Source organism: Astatotilapia calliptera, chromosome 12, assembly GCF_964374335.1.
Source record: "Astatotilapia calliptera chromosome 12, fAstCal68.1, whole genome shotgun sequence".
Taxonomy (NCBI): domain Eukaryota; kingdom Metazoa; phylum Chordata; class Actinopteri; order Cichliformes; family Cichlidae; genus Astatotilapia; species Astatotilapia calliptera.
This window is the reverse complement of record NC_137433.1, coordinates 2,110,073-2,134,868: the sequence shown is the minus strand read 5'-3', so window position 1 is coordinate 2,134,868 and position 24,796 is coordinate 2,110,073. Positions and strand designations below refer to the sequence as shown.

General features: G+C 45.8%; 2 protein-coding genes and 1 long non-coding RNA gene across 3 annotated transcripts; 2 read left to right on the top strand and 1 right to left on the bottom strand.

Moving 5' to 3' along the window:
- Positions 1-1,497: 1,497 nt before the first annotated feature.
- On the top strand, positions 1,498-2,877 carry LOC113033840 (fatty acid synthase-like). The gene is made up of 4 exons (XM_026187973.2): positions 1,498-1,648; positions 1,779-1,877; positions 2,318-2,569; positions 2,697-2,877. The coding sequence occupies exons 1-4, from the start codon at positions 1,559-1,561 to the stop codon at positions 2,832-2,834; spliced, it is 579 nt and encodes a 192-aa protein (XP_026043758.2). The 5' UTR covers positions 1,498-1,558; the 3' UTR covers positions 2,835-2,877.
- A 13,160-nt stretch (positions 2,878-16,037) lies between these two features.
- Positions 16,038-20,793, top strand: LOC145432335 (uncharacterized). The gene is made up of 2 exons (XR_013912628.1): positions 16,038-17,188; positions 20,468-20,793. It is a non-coding gene; the product is annotated as an uncharacterized LOC145432335 (long non-coding RNA).
- Positions 20,794-21,888: 1,095 nt separating this feature from the next.
- Positions 21,889-24,330, bottom strand: LOC113034367 (fatty acid synthase-like). The gene is made up of 4 exons (XM_026188854.2): positions 24,123-24,330; positions 23,894-23,992; positions 23,202-23,453; positions 21,889-23,074 (listed from the first exon to the last, which is right to left on the bottom strand). Exons 1-4 carry the CDS (start codon positions 24,210-24,212, stop codon positions 22,937-22,939), a joined length of 579 nt encoding a protein of 192 aa, XP_026044639.2. The 5' UTR covers positions 24,213-24,330; the 3' UTR covers positions 21,889-22,936.
- Positions 24,331-24,796: the final 466 nt, after the last annotated feature.

Here is a 24,796-nt window from a genome sequence, read left to right as displayed (position 1 = left end):
TTTATAGTCGAAAAAGATGTGCTCCTGGTGCACTGGCCATTGCTGCTACTCAAATCGAGCGTGGACCTGGACCTCCAGCAGGCCCCGGGGACCTACGTCACACCTTGCTCTTGTCTCCCTTACAGCTGAAAAAGGTCCATGCTTGTGCCCTGGCCCTTCTGAAATTCCCTCTCCATTTAGCCGAGGCAGTGAGTCGGCCTCCTGTCTCCCTTACGGTCGAAAAAGATGTGCTCCTGGGCGCACTGGCCCTGCTGCTACTCACATCGGGCATGGCCCTTGCCCTCCAGCAGGCCCCGGGGACCCACATCCTCCCCTGCTCTACTCCCCCACTAGCTTCTTCTCCTGCAGTTACCCTCCACCACATATCCAGCACATATCCAGCTAACCCTAACCCACTACAATTCGTCCTGATTGTAGCACAAGTGGAACCAATAAGCAGGATTCATTGGCAAGCAGACAACCAGTTCCAACTACTGGGAAGAACCAGTGCGATGCATTTTGTGGTACGCGTCGTGGTAGCTCCTGCTAGGATTTAGGACAGACCTGAGGCTGATGAGAAGGATCTGGGTGTTGCAGGGCCGTCCTGGCTGACACGGCGCTGCGTGAAGCTCTGGGATGCTGCCTCTGGACTGGCACACTGGGGTGGTGGTTCCCCTGTTTAAAGACCTAGACCTGAGCGTGTGCTCCAACTGTCACACTCCTCAGCCTCCTCTATGCCAGGGTGTGTCTGTCAGTCAGGCCTCTGATTCAGGAGGAAGCAGTTTGTGTCCTGGTCATGATCACTGGAGCAGCTTGTTATCCTCTCGACTGCAGGGTCTGTGGGAGTTTGCACAACCAGTCTACATGTGGTTTGTGAGGCTTCTACTTTTGTAGGATCTTCATCTTACAGTACAAAGAGCCTTTGCTGCAGCTGTTGTTGTGTTTTGGCGCCTCATGGATAACTTTTCATGTCATTTGAGTTTCAGGCTTGTTGGTGTTGCTGAGCTGTGTGCATCGTCTGCGTGGGTTTGTCAGCATAATGGGGCTCATATTAAAATGACTTTACAGTCACAGAGAAAAACTTTAAAACACAAAATCAACACTTTGAACCATCGTGGAAACTACGTGTCCTTACTTGTCATCAAATGATGAGTGTGCGTCCTCACCAGGTGTCACAATCATGTGTATCAAAACGTGTGTAACTGTTAAACAGCAAAATGTGTTAAAGCTGAAAGTCTGACTGTTCAAAGGTGAAACTACAAACACTTGTACATATACAGCTCCCTCCATAATGGCCTGAGGAAAACCAAAGACCTGATGTGATTTCATGTTTTCTTTGTTTCACAGTTTAAAAGTTTGTGGTTCTGTTCTCAGACCTTTGTCACTCACATGTTGTGCATCAGCTGTTTATGTCACTGTGCAGCCAAACTAACTCCCCTCATGTGTTTCCTTTGCAGCTGCTCCTCTGGATAGCATTGAGTCCCTGGCTGCCTACTACGTGAGCTGCGTCAGGCAGGTGCAGCCGGACGGCCCGTACAGAGTCGCTGGATATTCTTCTGGTGCCTGTGTAGCATTTGAAATGTGCTCTCAGCTGCAGACCCAGAATCAGCCTGTGGAGTTCCTGTTTCTCTTTGATGGCTCACATTCATATGTGGCAGCGTACACACAGGTCAGAGAAACACTCGCGCATCTTTATTTCATGTATATGCTGTATAGCGTGTGTGATGTTGGTTTTGAAGGATGAGCTCTGGTCACATGATCTGCATGTGAACAGGTTTAACTGTGTTTTTGATTTGCAGAGCTACAGAGCCAAGCTAACACCCGGCAACGAGTCTGAGGCTGAGACTGAAGCCTTGTGTGCCTTCATCCAGCAGTTCACTGGCATTGAATACAACAAGGTATACTGTCTCTGACCCACAGGTTCACACACAAGTATTCCTTTATGTGGCATCAGCGTTAAAGGCCACACAACCTGAGCTTTTGCCTGACGGCGCCTGTAAGGTAAAGATGGTGACTGTAACACAGTCTGGAGCTGCTGTTCCAGCACAGTCTGTGTGTGGTGCAGGTTTGACTCAACAATGATGTGATGTTTGGAGCTGTTATGGAGACTAAAGTAAAACATGCGGTTAAATCAAACCTTCGTACAGTTTCTCACTGAAAGCTGACATTTGTAACTCCTGAATATCAAAACATCTTCATTTTGCATTTTCATATACATAAGATCTGTGATGTTCATTAATTATGTGTCACTTACTTTTCTGAAAACAACAATATCTCCGCGAGCACGCGGTAACGTTTGCTATGAACTTACAGTCGTCTCCATGGTTACATCCTACAGCTTTTGGAGACTCTGCTCCCGCTGTCAGACCTGAATGCACGCGTCAGTGTGGCCGTGGACCTAATCACCTCCGCTCACAAGGACATCGACCGAGACTCACTGCACTTTGCAGCCTCCGCCTTCTACTACAAGCTAAAGGCTGCTGATGCATATGTACCTACTGCAAAATACCACGGCAGCGTGAAGCTGCTGCGCGCCGAAACCAGCAGCGAATATGAGCAAAACCTGGGAGCTGACTATAAGCTCAGCGAGGTACCGATGCACATTTACATCAGTCTGTAGTACTTATCTTCACTGTGCGTGTGTGCGCTTGTGTGTGTTTCTATAAACTCTGTCTGAGCCTTCCAATGTTCAAACTGTGTACTGCGTCTTTCTTCAGGTCTGTGATGGCGAGGTGTCGGTCCACGTCATCAAGGGAGATCACCACACTTTCCTAGAAGGCGCGGGGGCGGAGTCTATCAAGAACATCATTCATAACTCGCTGGCTGAGCGAGCTGTCAAACCAAGGGAGGGTTAAACATCCACCGTCTCTTCACCCTAATTCCTCAGCTTTCCCCAAACTAGACTGTAAATGTGTCATTATAGGAAGTGTTTGCACTGCTTATGTTTACACGCTACTGTTATCCTAATATCCCAAATGTTAATGGTTAGTGAACCAGTCGACATCCCATCATCTCACAGCTCCATCGATTCCAACTGCAAGTTTTGTTTTTTGTTGCCATATGTTGTTGTTTGCAGAAGTTCATCCCACAACAAAATAACGTGGTTAAAAAATTAATGTAACAAAGTAACAAACACTGACACATTGATTGAATCCTGAATTACATAACATCACTCAAATTGGTGTTTCTGCTCATGCAGACATCAGTAGACAGGCAAACGCGCTGCGACCAGCCTGATGAGCGACTGTGGAGGGAGGGCTGACCCTGCAGCCGTGTTTCTGCACACTAACTACTCGTAACACAAGTTGGAGGCATTTCTTTATTTTGTGATATTTGTTTACTTTTCAGTCATGTGACCACACAGTCATCAGTTACAGTGGCAACCAGCAAATGTTTACGTTGTCAATAAGTTCACAACAAATTAAGTGTTTCATAAACTGTGTTTTAACAATGACACTCGTGTTACTGTAATTTACAGACCAGTTATTTCACTAATTCAGAAGAAAAACTGCTTCTCTTCATGATGGACTGTGTCAAACACACGCTGTTGTTCTGACAGACGCCTGTGACAGAGGCGTCGCTAAGGACCAAATGTGTCTCTTCAGAGGTTAATCAGAGATGTGAATGATCACTGTAACAGTGAGATCATATTTACTGATGTAACCTCTGAGAAACTGTTTCCTTTTAAAGGCTTTGGTCCAGAGATCTAAAACCTCAGCAAATAATCCAAACCTGAGTACAACAGCTGGCCTGAGACCTGTGATTGGGTCAGTGAAGGAAGCTGCTGATTGGAGATGAATGTGCTGAGGAGTCACAGTACGATGGACGTGACAATAAAGGCCTCTGTGTTTTATTGTAACATTTCTGTTATGTTTTGTAGGACTAATAAGGGCCTCAACAGTCGCTCAGTGTTTTCCTTCATTGTAACGAGCCTGTCCCGTTGGATCTATGATTCCTGTGCTTTTGTTGTCGTTACTATTTCTGATCATTTATCTTGTAAATATAGTTTTTGGGTTTTGTTTTTTAGAGGATGGGTCAGTTTATCAGGGACTGAAACACAAATCCTGTTGGCCCAGAAAATTCTTAGTCGCTGTTGGCGCCACCCGACCGTTTAGTTCAGACCATTAAAGTAACGACTGGTTCTATATGACACTTTTCTACATGCAACAAAGGTGGTGATGGAAGGAGGAGAACAAACTTTTTTGTCTGTATTTAATAGCACAATAAAGACCAGACAGCAAAGCAGGGAGGGAGAAATAAAGGGCCTCAGGTCAGAGTTGAACCCGGCCGCAGCATTTACCCCATGACCAGGTGACGTGGTCACCCACCCGACCCTTACGCACAGCAGTATTTCACTTCAGCTACCAGGAGTATGTGGGTCGAGCATGCAGACTGAACTTTAGCTGCATGTTAGAAAGCCGAGTTTATGAATGAAGGCTAGAACAAATGTCCCGGCTGAAGGAGGAGGGGCTGCAGAGGTGTATAAACACAGGTGGGCGGGGCAGGGCTAGTGTGCAGGATGACTCAGTGACCTACACTGACCCGTGTTGGTGAACATTTTGTTAAAGTTAAATGTTTTCAAGCTGACAAGTAAATTATCCAGCGAGCTAAGTTGAGCTGACCGACGTGCAGTAAGGTTTTCATGCTCTTCACTAACAGCTGATCGCTGAGAATATATCAACAGTAATAATGTCCTGTAATTCCCACGGCTCTGTATGTCACACCTGCGTATGCTTCCCCATCACATTCATCACCTGTTCCTCTGGTGTCTCTGATTGGAGCACGCAGGTGTGTGGAGCAGAGTGAAATCACACACCTAATGCTGTTTTATTCAACCTGGATCTTGGAAGTTTTGATTAACATCAGTGTCAAACATGAACTAACTCTTTGTCCCCTTCAACATTACATGTTGTTTTTTGAAGTAACAGGTTCAGTGATCTTAAAAGGCTGCGGTAACGTGTCGCTGATAAAACACTGAGTCATTTTCAAATTATTCACTTTAGTTCAATTCAGCTTTATTGTTTTATGTGAAAGTCTCCATCCTGTGTCCTTCACTTATCTTTATCCCAGGTGTGAATTGTTCACAGGACTTAAAAGAAGGACGTGTCTGTGGAAAAGGCTCCGGCCAACCTAAACTCCTCCCTCATCAGGACACAGAAGAGCCGCTGAGGCAGCGCCTTGGAGTACGCTGCTGGTCGCGGCACACAGGTGCGCAACAAGATCTCCCGGCCTGCTGGAGGAGGGAAGTCTGGTACTCTGCTGCTTCCCCCAGTTTGCTTCTTGTCAGATCCCAAGTCCTCATCGACGGGCGCCAGAAGGGCAGCCTAAAAGGGCAAAGGTCAAATGTTAGCAAACAGCAACCGATTCTGAAGAAATGTGCTGTGTGATATTCAGAAGTACTGTAACCCGAGTCTCCCACAGAGACCTGATCCAGACTACAGCTCACAAACACAGCTCCTCTACTAACACCTCACTGCAGCTGCACCCTGCTGATCCTGTCTGTGATTAGAAATGATTTCAATAAAGTAAAACAGAGGCTCGTTTTCTATGAGCGTAAACAGGGATCTCTTTTTCAGTCTCAGTGTAACAAACGTGTTTACTGAATAAGTCTTTCAGTAAAAATGTTTTTGTTAATTCAGTAAAATCTGCAAAGATGACTTGTACTGTTGGCAGCAACAAACAGAGACAACAGAGTGTGGGACAGACAGGAAGTCAGGACACGTCTATGTGCTTCACAGTGGGACTAGAACATGAACATTTCTACACACACCACAGGCAGCAACTGTGCAAACCTCCACGTCACCAAAAACACCCTGCAGGTCCCATCAGAGCAACGGCAGAGAAAACAGATGAAAGGTCTGTTAGAGAGAAAAACGCTTCGCTGCTTTCTTACCTGTATGACACCAAAAGGGTTTTGTTTTTTTAATAATAAAGGCTTCATGTTTTACAGTTAAAGGTAAAGCTCATGCAAACATGCAGGCTTATTTGTCTGATCAATGCAAAAGTTCAAACATGTCTCTTTCAAGCCTCATTATCAGCTGAGATCATAGTAAAGACACAGACAGGATCCTGATCCATCTGTTCTTTATATAATTACTGTTTTTACTGTAATGTAGAATATCATGGACATAATACACAGACTGCAGCCTAAATACTGCTAAAAACAGCCCTTTTTATTTTTAAGGTTTTACGTATTAACTTTTTATTATAAAAGTCACCTGATCCTTAGCAGGTGTGTATACAGAAATACACCAGGTCATTATTTAAGCAAAGCGAAGCCAAACTGCTCCTGTGTGACAGATGAAGTCCAAATTTAAACAGCATTTAGATGCTGCTAATGAAACTCGATTAGTGGCAGCACTGGTCTGTGTGTAACAGAGTCATAAATAACATTGTTATAATTACACAAAATGTGTTCTAAACCCCCAAACTTCTCCTTTTATACCTGACTTTTAGGACCTCCAAGCCTGTAGTTGTGTTCATTATCAGTTAGAGCCCCTCCTCATTCTTTTCTTCTTCTTTGGTGCAATACTATAAATACAGTGTACCCCTTTTGCCTCTGCCCTTTTTCTACAATTCCCCTGTGGGAGAGGAGCTGGAGTGGGCAAATTATTTACTTGGAGGTCTTTCTTTCTTTTACCTTTTTTATCAGACACAACGCAGAATCACACCGGTTACACTTGGTGCCGCTGACCCGTCACATCGCCAATCCGCGATCCACCCCTCCTCCTTCTGCTGCCGCTGTTTTCCCGCCTCCTCTCTGCAGCTGTGTGCCAGAATCCTGTGCCCTGCGCTTTGACTCACAGGTTTTTATATCGCATGTGTGATCGATGCCCCGTAATTTGGCTTGCAGGCATCTCTGTCACGTGTGAACTTAAAGGGCAAATACGTAGGTGATCATTTCTGTCACTGTTTCATATTGTTGCCTCAAATTATACAGGCACGGATTGTAATTTTTTTTTCTCTATTGATATTGGCTTTTACAGCCTGTTTTAATTGAGAGGAGAAAACAACATTTTATTTTCTATGGTGTTTTGATTCTTTGATGTTTTTTTTTCTTCTCCCCACATTTCATTGTTTTGTGAAGTTTTGCATAATTGTGTGTGGGGGTTAGGCTCGTTTTTTTTGCTGTTGAACAGTGATATCTCACTTGGGCCAACATGTTAAGTGAGGAAACTGTGGATAGCGCTTTGCCTGATCTGTTCTCTGCGGGGAGTAATATGACCTTTGGTTTGGGGAGGGGTCATCAGATTGCTCCAAAGTTTTTTGGGAGGGGTAGGCCAGTAGTCCCGGGTATTGGTGCCCACACTGTAGACCAGCCAGTGATGCACTCACCATTAATGCCAGCAGCTAGCTCCACACCAGCTGCTTGCGAACGCCAAACACACACCCAGGCTGTCACTAGTGACATGTTGAGCAGCTTGATCACTGACTTAGCAAAGCAAATTGGGGAAAATATCACATCCTCTCTTAACTCTATGCACCAGCCAGCCCCCACTCAGCCACAGTCTCCCCAGAATGTGCCCTCGAGCTGCAATGACCAGTCCCAGCTGAAGGTTGTTGTTCAGTCAGACACCAAAGCTCCACCATACTTCAAGGGTGACAACACAGATCTATTTCCCATCGCTGAATGGGAGGACATGATGAGATGTTATCTGCACAGAATCAGCTGTGACACAGATGAAGAAATGTTTGCCATATTAATGTCTAGACTAACTGGCAAAGCCAGAGATGTGGTCAAGGTGTCACTTCGTTGCCGCCCTGAGTTGAATCGGAATGATCCTATTACTGCTGTGTTTGACATACTGAGGTCTAACTTCAGCGACTTGACATATTCCAGCCTGCCCATGAAAGATTTCTACAGTACTGTGCCACGTCCAGGTGAGAACGCCATGGATTACTGGATCCGGTTGAACAAGTCTATTGATGCTGCTGATGAGTGTCTCCGCAGGCGCGGCAAGATGGTAGAGGACCCCAGTAGTGAGGTTGTTTCGATGTTCATTAATCACTGTCCTGACCACAGTCTTACGTTGTCTTTTCAACTGAAGGCCCCTGAGGAGTGGACTGCAGCTGAGGTTCAGAGCCGTCTGGACAACTATGTGAGGAAAATGAGACAGTCTAGTGTTTTGTCTCATAATACAGCAAGTCTGTCCATCCCGCATCAGAGCCCTGTCGCTGTTAACAGCCAGCCCCACTCCAGCGGTGCTCAAGCAGTCCCAGTAACACATGAGCCAGCCTCGTATCCTATGCCCTCTGTTCCCTCTGCAGCCACATGTCAGCCTCTCTCTTCTGATGGCATGGTAAGTGTGCAGCAGCCCTCTGCTTGTCCTCCTTTGACTCTACATGTCATGCCCCCATCTTTGCCAGTTTCTGGCCCTCCTCCAGCTGAGCCAGGTGTTCAACAGATGGTAGCACTGTTTGACAAGGTTCTGTCCATGTGCACTGCATCACTAGCCACTGGTCCTAGGTGCCCACAACCCACAGGTCATTCCCATGGGCACCGCAATGCTCATCGTGCTTCGTGCAGAGTGTGTGGCTCACATGAACACACAACCCATGTGCATTGTAGGCTGTACAAGCTATGCCACAGCTGCTTTGACCCTGGACACATGAGGCGTGAATGCCCACAGTTGCACCAGAAACCAAGCGTTTCAGTCCCTCCTCCCACCGATGCTGCTTTAAACTAGCCAGCCCATGTAACGAGAGGGGTAGCATGGGCAGTGTTGATGAAACCCTCAGAAATGCAACAGACCCAGAAGCCATATATGTTAACTGCTGTAGTAGCCTCTCTGATGAGAAGACTGTTATTATGGGTTCACAAAGAGTTGGCAGGGCTAGTGAGTTGTTTTACACTCCAGTGTCGGTCAGTGGCCGGTGTTCCCTGACAAGCATGCTTGATTCAGGAAGTATGTCATGCACACTAAGTGAAGAGGCTGATAGCAAGCTAAGAGCCGCTGGTGTTGCTCTGATTCCGCAGCATATCCCTGAAAATGTGGTGCTGGTTGGTTGCGGTGGCCTTCTCACACAACCGAAATGCATCTATGATTTGGACATTGAAGTATATGGGACTAGGTTTCTTGTACCAACATTTGTGGTTCCTGGGCAAAAAGATGAGCTCATCGTGGGGAGCAATGTGATCCGGCCCATCATTCAGAAGATGAAGGCTGATACAAAGTACTGGGAGCTTATTAACTCCAATTACACTGGCACTGATTGTGAAGACTTCCTGCAGTTGCTGAGCTGTATCTCACGGTGGTCTGCTCCTGTGTTGCCAGATAAAGTAGGTACAGTCAGGTTGCGGAAGAGTATCACTCTCCTGCCACAAAAAGAATATGTAGTTTGGGGAAAGCTGCCACCTTCTGCCCTCGTGTCTCCAGGAAGTACTGTCGTTGTGGAACCCACGTCAGCCCGTTCCACTCCAAAGAACATAATGGTGGGGCGCATTATAACACCCATGTGGGGAGATCGTTGGGTCCCTATGAAAGTCCTTAACCCAACAGAGAGCCCTGTGACACTTCGTCACAATGCTAAGATTGCGGATGTCTTTCCTTGTATTGCTGTGGAGGACCTGCCCATCACTCAAGGTCTCTGCGAGACTCTGACTGACCAGCATACCAGTTTTCCCCCCTCATCAGACTCTGTGCCTGACTCTGCACAGCTACTCAAAGATGCTGGGTTGGCTGACATTGATATTGAGGGCTGTGAAGTGTCAGATGGGTGGAAGAGGAAATTGGTGGAGCTTGTGTTGACTTACCAAGATGTGTTCTCTAGAGACAAACTGGACTGTGGTGAGGTGAAAGACTTTGTCCATCGTATCCACCTCACTGACGACCGCCCTTTCAGGCTTCCCTATCGCAGAGTACCCCCGGCTCACTATCACAAGTTGCGAGAGGTGCTGTCAGACATGGAGATGAAAGGCATCATCAGTAAGTCCACCAGCGAATACGCCTCGCCACTGGTAATGGTTTGGAAGAAGTCAGGTGACTTGAGGATATGCACTGACTTCCGCTGGCTCAATGCCAAAACCATTAAGGATGCTCACCCACTGCCCCATCAGGCTGACTGTCTTGCTGCCCTTGGTGGGAATGCTTTCTTCAGCACCATGGACCTCACATCTGGGTTCTACAACGTTCCCCTCCATGAGTCTGACAGACGGTACACTGCTTTCACTACACCTCTTGGCCTGTATGAGTACAACAGACTTCCCCAGGGTCTATGCAACAGCCCAGCATCTTTCATGCGGATGATGCTCAGCATCTTTGGTGATTTGAACTTTTCCAGCCTCCTGTGTTATCTTGATGACCTGCTGGTGTTTGCGCCTTCAGAAGAGGAGGCCCTAAGACGTCTTGAGATTGTTTTCTCTCGCCTGAGGACCAGCAATCTGAAGCTGGCGCAGAAAAAATGTCACTTTCTCAGACGCTCTGTGAGGTTTTTGGGTCATGTCGTGGATGCTGGTGGTGTCTCGGTTGATCAGGATAAAGTGAGGGTTATCGCCAATTTTCAGAAGACTGACCTTATGGATGGTGACGGTTGCACCCCTTCTCAGAGGAAAGTGAGATCCTTCCTTGGCATGGTGATGTTTTACCAGCATTTTATTCCAGGGTGCTCTCGTATTGCGAAGCCACTCTTTGCTCTAACTGCCGGTCAGAAGAGGACTAAAGGCTGCCATGGGAGTCGGAAACCTGGAACTTTTCGCAAGCTCACCCCTCAAGATTGGACTCCTGCTTGTGAGAAAGCATTTGAGGGACTCAAAGGTGCACTCCTCAGCTGTGCGGTGCTGGCACATCCTGATTTTGAGAGGCCATTCATCCTTTCAACTGACGCTTCCATGGATGGGCTGGGTGCTGTCTTATCCCAGGTGCCAGCTGGTGAGGAGAGAGCAAGACCTATAGCCTTTGCTAGTAAGTCTCTCAGCCGCAGTCAGGCCAAATACCCAGCACACCGGCTCGAATTTTTGGCTCTGAAGTGGGCTGTGTGCGATAAGTTCAGCCACTGGCTCAAGGGTCATCGGTTCACTGTCTGGACTGATAACAATCCTCTCACATACATTCTGACTAAGCCAAAGCTGGATGCCTGTGAACAGCGTTGGGTCTCTAAGCTTGCACCATACTGCTTTGAGATCAAATATGTTCCTGGAAAGCTGAACATTGTGGCAGACACCCTGAGCAGGGAACCGTTTGTGAGGCCGTTAGCCCAGCGGCTCCTGTCGGAGCCCTACTTTGAGCTGCTAGAGCAAGTCAGTGGTGTGAAAGATGCCAGTGTCCAAGATGCCTTCCGTTTGACCTGTCAACCTCAATCGATACGCAGTGCTCCACCCTCTGCTGTGCTTGATGTGTCTCTGTCAACTGATGACGTGTCTTCTCTCATGTCTTCGCTCTGTGAGTGGGAGTCTGCTTCTCGCCAGCGTGCAACATCCCTCGCTGGTCACCTAACCTCCATCAGTCCACCTGACTGTGATGTTACTCATGCGCTGTTCCGTGCTGATCTCCTGTCTCATCAAACAGGGGATCCTGTGATCTCCAGAGTAGCCCGCTATGTTGAGCGTAAGCGCAGACCCTCCAGACGTGAGCGCTGTCATGAGAACCAACATACGTTGCGGCTCCTGAAACAATGGGATAAGCTCACATTCCTCAATGGTGTCCTCTACAGAGTCGTGAGGGACCCACTGACCAAACACAAGAGATTCCAGTTTGTGGTACCTGACTCCCTAAAACAAGTGGTGCTGTCTGGCATACACGACAATGCTGGTCATCAAGGTCAACCTCGCACACTCTCCTTGGCTCGTCAGCGTTTTTTCTGGTATGATATGGAGAAGGATGTGCGCGGTCATGTGAGAAATTGCCGCAGGTGTGTTCTCAGCAAGACCCCAGAGCCAGCAGCTAGGGCCCCGTTGGAAAGCATTAAGACCTGTGCCCCACTGGAACTTGTGTGCATTGACTTCTGGTCAGCTGAGGACAGCAACAACAAGTCTGTGGATGTCCTTGTGATTACTGACCACTTCACAAAATTAGCACATGCATTCCAATGCCAGGATCAGACAGCTAAGAGAGTCGCTAAAAAGCTCTGGGATGGATTCTTCTGTGTGTATGGCTTCCCTCAGCGTATTCACTCTGACCAGGGAGCTAGTTTTGAGAGTGAGCTGCTTGCAGAGCTTCTGGTTTTGGGTGGCGTTGCCAAATCCCACACTTCACCATACCACCCCATGGGTAATGGTACCACAGAGAGATTTAATCGCACCCTTGGAAACATGTTACGGTCCCTCCCCCCCAGATGTAAGCAGAAATGGCCGCAGATGATACAGTCCATGACGTTTGTGTATAACTGTACGGCACACGAGACCACCGGCTTTGCGCCATTCTACCTGATGTTTGGGAGGGTGCCAAGGTTGCCAGTTGACCTCATGTTTCGGGATGTCCTTCATGATGACACCATTTGTGACTATGATACCTATGTCAAGTCACTGATGGATGACCTGCGCTCTGCCATGCTCCGAGCCCAGGAACACAGCACAATGGAGCAGAGACACCAGTCTGACCAGTACAACAGAAAAGTGAAGGGTCTGCCTCTTTCACTAGGGGACTAGGTGTTGTTGGCAAACAAGGGAGTCAGAGGAAAAAGGAAGCTCTCTGACAAATGGGAACCTGTTGTGTACACGGTAGTTGACTTGGATCCTGCTCTTCACATCTGCCGTATCAGAGACAAAGAAGGTCATGAGCGTGTGGTGCATCGCAACCTGCTCCTTCAAGTTAACTTTTTGCCCTTGGACACAACACTGAATGACGATGCTGCACATCCTGCTGTGAGCGTTGTCAGTGGCCCCGCTGAGTCTGACCTGGATGGGTCTGTGACATCTTTTGGGGGCACAGGAGCTGTACCTCCTGCCACCTGGACTGTGGATTCCGTCTCCAGCATTGGCGAGTGTGATGACCGCACACTATCATGGATCCATCAGCAATCTGCCGCTGACCCGGTCGAAGATGGCGTTCATGGGACCCCTCCCATAATGGGTGTTTCTGATCTTGGTGGGCTGGCTGGTGATGGAGCCTCCCCAGGCTCCCCTGCTGCTTTCCCGTCCCACACTTTTCATTCTCTTGAACCCAAAAATGTGGACGTGGATCAAGGACTTACCACACGTTTTGGTAGAATCATTAAACCAGTTCGTCGCTTGATTGAATCAATGGCTCAACTTGAAACACTCCTTGGTGTTGAACCTGTTCAAGCAGCGGTTATTGATGTGTGAATTTGCTTATTTCTGTATGTTTTTCATTGCTATTGTTTTTGGAAAAGAATAATACAGGCACAGAGTTCATTGTATTTTGTCAGTCTGTGCAGTCTGATAGTGACGCCCATAGATATTATGGCCTGTTTTGTGTGGTGTAAATGGCACCTCATTTTGTCTATAGAAAGTCCTGGGATCTTGCTAGGCGCCGAGCAGGTCTCAGGTCTCTTATCCTCCTTGGAGGAAGCTATGTTGCTGATCTAATTCATTGTATATGCGATGTGAATTTGTTTGAGGCCACTGTATCTGTTATTGTGGGTTTATATTTTTTTTTTTGGTGTACCCTTTAGGATTTTGTGTAATTCTTGGGGGGTGAATGTAACAGAGTCATAAATAACATTGTTATAATTACACAAAATGTGTTCTAAACCCCCAAACTTCTCCTTTTATACCTGACTTTTAGGACCTCCAAGCCTGTAGTTGTGTTCATTATCAGTTAGAGCCCCTCCTCATTCTTTTCTTCTTCTTTGGTGCAATACTATAAATACAGTGTACCCCTTTTGCCTCTGCCCTTTTTCTACAATTCCCCTGTGGGAGAGGAGCTGGAGTGGGCAAATTATTTACTTGGAGGTCTTTCTTTCTTTTACCTTTTTTATCAGACACAACGCAGAATCACACCGGTTACATGTGGGCTGGGGACACTGGTGCCACCAGTACAGCGCGCACTTTTCACAGCGCCACCATGTGGACCAAACTGTATTCTGGGTCAAACCTGATGTTTTATCATTTACACTGAACAAAAATATAAACGCAACACTTTTGCTTTTGCTCCTGTTTTCCATGAGCTGAACTCAGAGATATGAAACATTTTCTACAAACACAAAAGACCCGACACTCGCAAGCAATGTTCCCTCTAAGCTGCGCGCGTACACAATTGCGCACTGCTGGCACGGTCTCTGCACAGAAAATCTGCGTTGCGCGCACAAAAAAAAAAAAAAAATTCACCTGAATTGAAATTAAAATGAAAACTTTAACAATCCTGTTTTGCAGTGTTAGTCAGTGACTGGCTGCTCCCGTATAGGATTAGAACGAGGCCACCTTATCCCGTAGTCCAGCCAATCACGCGATTCACATTCGTATATACGCAGCTAATCAACGTCGCTGTCAGGCTCTGACGCGTCCTTATGCGCCGACACCGGTGTTTTAGCAAAGCGGCTGATGTGGAGTGAAGCCACGTTAATGACAACGTGTACAACCATTGGAGATGTGAGCAGGACCGACGGAACAACTGACGGGAAAAGTGTGGACTTTATACCAGTTTTTAAATTGTGTTGATCGGCCGCGTACAACCAGAGTTATGATAAAAATATCTGCAATGTTTGGTTTTCTTCCTGAATACTGTCGTTGTTTATATTTACTGCGGGAAGAAACGGTGAAAACGCCGTTTTATAAGGAAAACGCTCGAAAGCCTGTGAGCAAAAACAACACCCCACCACCCTTTCCTATTGGTGGAAAAATGTACCATGTGGACCAATCAAAAATTATATGGCAAGGGTTAGAAACGGGAGGAAGTTTTAGGAGTGACGGCGGTGCTTGGAGATGTGAGAGATTTGCGACGTTTAGCGCAAATCTTATGTAGTGAGTGTGTAGTGTAGTCAGCAGTTTTGTTGTGTGTGTCAGAACAATGAGGCGACTGCTGAATGTTACAGGTGTTACAGCAGTGATACATCTGCTGTTGTCCTGCAGGTATCAGGCTGTTGTTCTAGTTAAATGGTGGAGGCTCACAGCGACATACTCAACACACAAGTTTCTGAACTCTGCATGAGGGTTTCTCCGACGAAGTGAGGGCCGTGAGGCACAGCTCCCCGTCCCCGGTCACCCTGCTAGGTCCACCTTCTTAGGGAAACCCTCTGCAGAGGAGCTGACAGAGCCAGGAACTTGTGAGTTGTGTGTGTCCACTCAGGCATCATTCATGCTTGTTCTGTAGGCAGTTCCTGTCAGAAGGAGGCGGCGCAGCTGGAGCGTCGGGGGGGCGGAAGACGGTGCCTCAGTGCCTCCCTCCTTCTGACATTGTTAAAGAAAACACAACAAATTTATAATTATTTAGATAGTTACATGTAGGTAATGTCCTCAAGTTCTGTATAACCACTTTTTCCTCTCTCTGTGTTTGTTTCTCGTTCGTTGTTGTGTGTGTGTTTGTGTGCATTTGTCTCTTTCAAACAGGTGCCGGTCCTCACCTCTGCAGTGCTGCCGTCTCCTGTAGCGCTGCATGGTTCTAAGCTAAGTTTCCTTTCCTTTTTCTGTTCTCTTAGATTTGTCCTCAGGTTTGAAGTGTCTGTGTTGTGCAGCTGGTCTGGTCTGTCGCTATAACGCGGCCTCGCTGTTTCGCACATTTTTTTTTGTGCAAGTTTGCATGCTTTTTTTTTTTTGCGCACAGCGCTTTGTGTTCTGCGTCCTGATTGGCTTCAGACTATTGTTGATCTCCTCCGTGCCGTCTCTCCTGTGCAGTACAGAATCGCTGATTCATTGATTCATTAATGATTCATTGATGTTGAATTATCTCTCAGCTGCTCTGTTCTCATGTGCTGGACCTGAAAACACGGTTTGATCTTTGGTTTCTGTAATACTGGACTTATTTGTCTACGAAGGTTTGAGCTTTGAGAGCTTAAACAGGAGAGAAACGTGTGAAAATGTTCATGTCGGTCTGAGTGTATAAAGTGTGTAGTGACGGGTTTTACAGCCTTAAAACATTGATAATAACTGTGAAAAATAAAGTTGGCTACTTCAGATTTCACCAATCGCAGGTTATTTTTAGAACGTAACTCCCGCGATAAACGAGGGAGCGCTGTTTACAGATACTGAGAAGTATAAAATCTGAATCCTTTCTCTCGTTTGCTCTGAGGCGCGGGGGGGAAATATCGACAAGTCGATCAACATCATCTACAGATACATTCGACATCTCGAAAAATGTAAATTGCCACTTGATTCGTCCATTTGGTTGAAAAACCCGACCGTGAACAAGGAGCGAATATCACACCGGAAACTAAGCGCTATGCGCCGGAAGTAGCATATGCTAAGGCGCACACAGGTCTAAGTTATAGGTCTAAGTTCCCCATAATGCACTGGGTGTTTCTTCTTCACTCAACATGTGTTAGTAGACCTCTCTGCATTCAGCCCGTCTGCCCCTCATCTATCGATGGATGTTTGTTAGAGGCTTTGGTTCCCACTGTCGCTCACAGACGGTCACCTAATGTTTCCCTGTGTAACTGCAGGGTCTTTGCCTTATAACATAGAAGTAGCTTGAGGTAACTGTTGTTATGATTTGATGCTGTGTGTGTGTAATAAAGCTCCCTTACTGACAGTGGGTCACCACAGCTTGTAGCTCCATGTATTTGATGTGGCACGTTTGCCCTCGCTGACACAACCCTAAAGGGATTTGTGTGTATGAATAAAGTTTATTGTTCATACAGTTCATTGCCGTATGTCTATGAAAGGCTGAATGAGGGTTGTAGCTCCCTCAGCAGCTGTGGAGCGATGGCTCGTGGTCACCTGATTCAGCCCTGGAGATGTGGTTGGTTAGACACGCTGCTTTAGTTGGACACTACAAACCACACTCACCTGTTTACACAAACACATACACACCTTTTGTGTTACAACCACCTTGTTACACTCAAACACCAGATGATGCATCTGAGCCAACTAAGGATTCACTGAGACTGAAGCTCGAGATCATAAGAATTTGAGGCTCAGCTGATACAGTATCATAGGACAATCCAACCATTGTATGTCAAGAGACTATAGGCAGTAAAAGCTCCATCTGGAGGAGGAACGACGTGGTTCAGAGCGTTGCCTCCTGCAGCTGGTGACATGTTCAGATTTCAGCTCTGTCGGTTAGAAAGTCTGTTTTTGTTTTTCATCTGTGTGTTGCTCTTTCATCCTTTTGTTCTTCCTCTTTCTTGCATCAAGCTGGCTGACTTCACCACTGATGAGGTAACCATGAGCAGTAAGCCTCGTGTCGCTCACAGTTACATTTAACATAGTGCGATAAACACACTCAGTCATCCTCTCAGGTACATCCTCTAAAGGTTCACATAACAGACAAACAGGATAATAAAAATAATCTGGTTCTCTGCAGCGTCCTCAGATGAACAACACACATTATTAGACGTCTCAGTATTTGTTACACTGAACACAAATATAAACACAACACTTTTGTTTCCATGAGCTGAACCGGATCCTGACTGGTTTTGCAACATGTGTGTCATTGTGCTACACATGTACGGCATATTTCAGAGTGGCCTTTTATTGTGGGCAGTCTCAGACACACCTGTGCAATATTCATGCTGTCTAATCAGCACCTTGACATGCCACACCTCACAGGTTTACCTAAAAATGTAGCCAAGGCGTTTTTTAATTAAACATTTCAAACTATTTACAGAACAATCAGCTGTTCTGCATCAAATCTGATGCCACACAAATTATTTGTGCCACTCCAAAAAATAATTTGTGTCCACTATGAGATGAAGGAGAACAACAGCCTGATACCTGCAGGACAACAGCAGATGTATCACTGCTGTAACACCTGTAACATTCAGCAGTCGCCTCATTGTTCTGACACACACAACAAAACTGCTGACTACACTACACACTCACTACATAAGATTTGCGCTAAACGTCGCAAATCTCTCACATCTCCAAGCACCGCCGTCACTCCTAAAACTTCCTCCCGTTTCTAACTGAAGGAAACTGTTTCCAGGGCCTACTCCGTGGATCGGCTTCCTCCGAGGCGTGGACGTCTATCAGCAGAGAATGTACCTTAGTCTGTAACACAGTCAAATATATTCTCAAGTAATATTCAAGCATGCCATTCAGCGTGTTAGTACGAGCTCGGGAGCAGCTTGGGAGAACAAGAAAACAGAGACTGCTTTAGATTGTCTTCCCAAAGTGACTCAACTTTATTCACAAGTACAACAGTTTATATAGAGGGTAAAATTCATGAGACAGCAGATTTATCAGTTTAAACCAGTACAGACCAAGATAAGGGAGCGTCTTCCTGCCCTTGGGTGAAGAAGCATCCTTTGTGTAGTTTATTAGTTCAGCTACAATTGTGATTATCTCAGCGACATATTTTCAAGGCACAAAACGAAGAGTTCTTTCATTAGTGAAATCTGAAACAAACCATTTGGCCTTCAACAGGCGTCTAAAAGATTAAGAAACTAATGTAGCTGAGGGAGTGATCTCTGTGGTATTTCAACCTTGTTGAATGACAGAGTTTTCCTGTATAATGTCACTATAAAACAATATCCAGTAAATGCTCCCATGGTACTAAAATACCTAACACTAACCCTTGCCATATAATTTTTGATTGGTCCACATGGTACATTTTTCCACCAATAGGAAAGGGTGGTGGGGTGTTGTTTTTGCTCACAGGCTTTCGAGCGTTTTCCTTATAAAACGGCGTTTTCACCGTTTCTTCCCGCAGTAAATATAAACAACGACAGTATTCAGGAAGAAAACCAAACATTGCAGATATTTTTATCATAACTCTGGTTGTACGCGGCCGATCAACACAATTTAAAAACTGGTATAAAGTCCACACTTTTCCCGTCAGTTGTTCCGTCGGTCCTGCTCACATCTCCAATGGTTGTACACGTTGTCATTAACGTGGCTTCACTCCACATCAGCCGCTTTGCTAAAACACCGGTGTCGGCGCATAAGGACGCGTCAGAGCCTGACAGCGACGTTGATTAGCTGCGTATATACGAATGTGAATCGCGTGATTGGCTGGACTACGGGATAAGGTGGCCTCGTTCTAATCCTATACGGGAGCAGCCAGTCACTGACTAACACTGCAAAACAGGATTGTTAAAGTTTTCATTTTAATTTCAATTCAGGTGAATTTTTTTTTTTTTTTTTTTTTTTTTTTTTTGTGCGCGCAACGCAGATTTTCTGTGCAGAGACCGTGCCAGCAGTGCGCAATTGTGTACGCGCGCAGCTTAGAGGGAACATTGCTTGCGAGTGTCGGGTCTTTTGTGTTTGTAGAAAATGTTTCATATCTCTGAGTTCAGCTCATGGAAAACAGGAGCAAAAGCAAAAGTGTTGCGTTTATATTTTTGTTCAGTGTAAATGATAAAACATCAGGTTTGACCCAGAATACAGTTTGGTCCACATGGTGGCGCTGTGAAAAGTGCGCGCTGTACTGGTGGCACCAGTGTCCCCAGCCCACAGACCAGTGCTGCCACTAATCGAGTTTCATTAGCAGCATCTAAATGCTGTTTAAAGGTGGACTTCATCTGTCACACAGGAGCAGTTTGGCTTCGCTTTGCTTAAATAATGACCTGGTGTATTTCTGTATACACACCTGCTAAGGATCAGGTGACTTTTATAATAAAAGGTTAATACGTAAAACCTTAAAAATAAAAAGGGCTGTTTTTAGCAGTATTTAGGCTGCAGTCTGTGTATTATGTCCATGATATTCTACATTACAGTAAAAACAGTAATTATATAAAGAACAGATGGATCAGGATCCTGTCTGTGTCTTTACTATGATCTCAGCTGATAATGAGGCTTGAAAGAGACATGTTTGAACTTTTGCATTGATCAGACAAATAAGCCTGCATGTTTGCATGAGCTTTACCTTTAACTGTAAAACATGAAGCCTTTATTATTAAAAAAACAAAACCCTTTTGGTGTCATACAGGTAAGAAAGCAGCGAAGCGTTTTTCTCTCTAACAGACCTTTCATCTGTTTTCTCTGCCGTTGCTCTGATGGGACCTGCAGGGTGTTTTTGGTGACGTGGAGGTTTGCACAGTTGCTGCCTGTGGTGTGTGTAGAAATGTTCATGTTCTAGTCCCACTGTGAAGCACATAGACGTGTCCTGACTTCCTGTCTGTCCCACACTCTGTTGTCTCTGTTTGTTGCTGCCAACAGTACAAGTCATCTTTGCAGATTTTACTGAATTAACAAAAACATTTTTACTGAAAGACTTATTCAGTAAACACGTTTGTTACACTGAGACTGAAAAAGAGATCCCTGTTTACGCTCATAGAAAACGAGCCTCTGTTTTACTTTATTGAAATCATTTCTAATCACAGACAGGATCAGCAGGGTGCAGCTGCAGTGAGGTGTTAGTAGAGGAGCTGTGTTTGTGAGCTGTAGTCTGGATCAGGTCTCTGTGGGAGACTCGGGTTACAGTACTTCTGAATATCACACAGCACATTTCTTCAGAATCGGTTGCTGTTTGCTAACATTTGACCTTTGCCCTTTTAGGCTGCCCTTCTGGCGCCCGTCGATGAGGACTTGGGATCTGACAAGAAGCAAACTGGGGGAAGCAGCAGAGTACCAGACTTCCCTCCTCCAGCAGGCCGGGAGATCTTGTTGCGCACCTGTGTGCCGCGACCAGCAGCGTACTCCAAGGCGCTGCCTCAGCGGCTCTTCTGTGTCCTGATGAGGGAGGAGTTTAGGTTGGCCGGAGCCTTTTCCACAGACACGTCCTTCTTTTAAGTCCTGTGAACAATTCACACCTGGGATAAAGATAAGTGAAGGACACAGGATGGAGACTTTCACATAAAACAATAAAGCTGAATTGAACTAAAGTGAATAATTTGAAAATGACTCAGTGTTTTATCAGCGACACGTTACCGCAGCCTTTTAAGATCACTGAACCTGTTACTTCAAAAAACAACATGTAATGTTGAAGGGGACAAAGAGTTAGTTCATGTTTGACACTGATGTTAATCAAAACTTCCAAGATCCAGGTTGAATAAAACAGCATTAGGTGTGTGATTTCACTCTGCTCCACACACCTGCGTGCTCCAATCAGAGACACCAGAGGAACAGGTGATGAATGTGATGGGGAAGCATACGCAGGTGTGACATACAGAGCCGTGGGAATTACAGGACATTATTACTGTTGATATATTCTCAGCGATCAGCTGTTAGTGAAGAGCATGAAAACCTTACTGCACGTCGGTCAGCTCAACTTAGCTCGCTGGATAATTTACTTGTCAGCTTGAAAACATTTAACTTTAACAAAATGTTCACCAACACGGGTCAGTGTAGGTCACTGAGTCATCCTGCACACTAGCCCTGCCCCGCCCACCTGTGTTTATACACCTCTGCAGCCCCTCCTCCTTCAGCCGGGACATTTGTTCTAGCCTTCATTCATAAACTCGGCTTTCTAACATGCAGCTAAAGTTCAGTCTGCATGCTCGACCCACATACTCCTGGTAGCTGAAGTGAAATACTGCTGTGCGTAAGGGTCGGGTGGGTGACCACGTCACCTGGTCATGGGGTAAATGCTGCGGCCGGGTTCAACTCTGACCTGAGGCCCTTTATTTCTCCCTCCCTGCTTTGCTGTCTGGTCTTTATTGTGCTATTAAATACAGACAAAAAAGTTTGTTCTCCTCCTTCCATCACCACCTTTGTTGCATGTAGAAAAGTGTCATATAGAACCAGTCGTTACTTTAATGGTCTGAACTAAACGGTCGGGTGGCGCCAACAGCGACTAAGAATTTTCTGGGCCAACAGGATTTGTGTTTCAGTCCCTGATAAACTGACCCATCCTCTAAAAAACAAAACCCAAAAACTATATTTACAAGATAAATGATCAGAAATAGTAACGACAACAAAAGCACAGGAATCATAGATCCAACGGGACAGGCTCGTTACAATGAAGGAAAACACTGAGCGACTGTTGAGGCCCTTATTAGTCCTACAAAACATAACAGAAATGTTACAATAAAACACAGAGGCCTTTATTGTCACGTCCATCGTACTGTGACTCCTCAGCACATTCATCTCCAATCAGCAGCTTCCTTCACTGACCCAATCACAGGTCTCAGGCCAGCTGTTGTACTCAGGTTTGGATTATTTGCTGAGGTTTTAGATCTCTGGACCAAAGCCTTTAAAAGGAAACAGTTTCTCAGAGGTTACATCAGTAAATATGATCTCACTGTTACAGTGATCATTCACATCTCTGATTAACCTCTGAAGAGACACATTTGGTCCTTAGCGACGCCTCTGTCACAGGCGTCTGTCAGAACAACAGCGTGTGTTTGACACAGTCCATCATGAAGAGAAGCAGTTTTTCTTCTGAATTAGTGAAATAACTGGTCTGTAAATTACAGTAACACGAGTGTCATTGTTAAAACACAGTTTATGAAACACTTAATTTGTTGTGAACTTATTGACAACGTAAACATTTGCTGGTTGCCACTGTAACTGATGACTGTGTGGTCACATGACTGAAAAGTAAACAAATATCACAAAATAAAGAAATGCCTCCAACTTGTGTTACGAGTAGTTAGTGTGCAGAAACACGGCTGCAGGGTCAGCCCTCCCTCCACAGTCGCTCATCAGGCTGGTCGCAGCGCGTTTGCCTGTCTACTGATGTCTGCATGAGCAGAAACACCAATTTGAGTGATGTTATGTAATTCAGGATTCAATCAATGTGTCAGTGTTTGTTACTTTGTTACATTAATTTTTTAACCACGTTATTTTGTTGTGGGATGAACTTCTGCAAACAACAACATATGGCAACAAAAAACAAAACTTGCAGTTGGAATCGATGGAGCTGTGAGATGATGGGATGTCGACTGGTTCACTAACCATTAACATTTGGGATATTAGGATAACAGTAGCGTGTAAACATAAGCAGTGCAAACACTTCCTATAACGACACATTTACAGTCTAGTTTGGGGAAAGCTGAGGAATTAGGGTGAAGAGACGGTGGATGTTTAACCCTCCCTTGGTTTGACAGCTCGCTCAGCCAGCGAGTTATGAATGATGTTCTTGATAGACTCCGCCCCCGCGCCTTCTAGGAAAGTGTGGTGATCTCCCTTGATGACGTGGACCGACACCTCGCCATCACAGACCTGAAGAAAGACGCAGTACATAGTTTGAACATTGGAAGGCTCAGACAGAGTTTATAGAAACACACACAAGCGCACACACGCACAGTGAAGATAAGTACTACAGACTGATGTAAATGTGCATCGGTACCTCGCTGAGCTTATAGTCAGCTCCCAGGTTTTGCTCATATTCGCTGCTGGTTTCGGCGCGCAGCAGCTTCACGCTGCCGTGGTATTTTGCAGTAGGTACATGTGCATCAGCAGCCTTTAGCTTGTAGTAGAAGGCGGAGGCTACAAAGTGCAGTGAGTCTCGGTCGATGTCCTTGTGAGCGGAGGTGATTAGGTCCACGGCCACACTGACGCGTGCATTCAGGTCTGACAGCGGGAGCAGAGTCTCCAAAAGCTGTAGGATGTAACCATGGAGACGACTGTAAGTTCATAGCAAACGTTACCGCGTGCTCGCGGAGATATTGTTGTTTTCAGAAAAGTAAGTGACACATAATTAATGAACATCACAGATCTTATGTATATGAAAATGCAAAATGAAGATGTTTTGATATTCAGGAGTTACAAATGTCAGCTTTCAGTGAGAAACTGTACGAAGGTTTGATTTAACCGCATGTTTTACTTTAGTCTCCATAACAGCTCCAAACATCACATCATTGTTGAGTCAAACCTGCACCACACACAGACTGTGCTGGAACAGCAGCTCCAGACTGTGTTACAGTCACCATCTTTACCTTACAGGCGCCGTCAGGCAAAAGCTCAGGTTGTGTGGCCTTTAACGCTGATGCCACATAAAGGAATACTTGTGTGTGAACCTGTGGGTCAGAGACAGTATACCTTGTTGTATTCAATGCCAGTGAACTGCTGGATGAAGGCACACAAGGCTTCAGTCTCAGCCTCAGACTCGTTGCCGGGTGTTAGCTTGGCTCTGTAGCTCTGCAAATCAAAAACACAGTTAAACCTGTTCACATGCAGATCATGTGACCAGAGCTCATCCTTCAAAACCAACATCACACACGCTATACAGCATATACATGAAATAAAGATGCGCGAGTGTTTCTCTGACCTGTGTGTACGCTGCCACATATGAATGTGAGCCATCAAAGAGAAACAGGAACTCCACAGGCTGATTCTGGGTCTGCAGCTGAGAGCACATTTCAAATGCTACACAGGCACCAGAAGAATATCCAGCGACTCTGTACGGGCCGTCCGGCTGCACCTGCCTGACGCAGCTCACGTAGTAGGCAGCCAGGGACTCAATGCTATCCAGAGGAGCAGCTGCAAAGGAAACACATGAGGGGAGTTAGTTTGGCTGCACAGTGACATAAACAGCTGATGCACAACATGTGAGTGACAAAGGTCTGAGAACAGAACCACAAACTTTTAAACTGTGAAACAAAGAAAACATGAAATCACATCAGGTCTTTGGTTTTCCTCAGGCCATTATGGAGGGAGCTGTATATGTACAAGTGTTTGTAGTTTCACCTTTGAACAGTCAGACTTTCAGCTTTAACACATTTTGCTGTTTAACAGTTACACACGTTTTGATACACATGATTGTGACACCTGGTGAGGACGCACACTCATCATTTGATGACAAGTAAGGACACGTAGTTTCCACGATGGTTCAAAGTGTTGATTTTGTGTTTTAAAGTTTTTCTCTGTGACTGTAAAGTCATTTTAATATGAGCCCCATTATGCTGACAAACCCACGCAGACGATGCACACAGCTCAGCAACA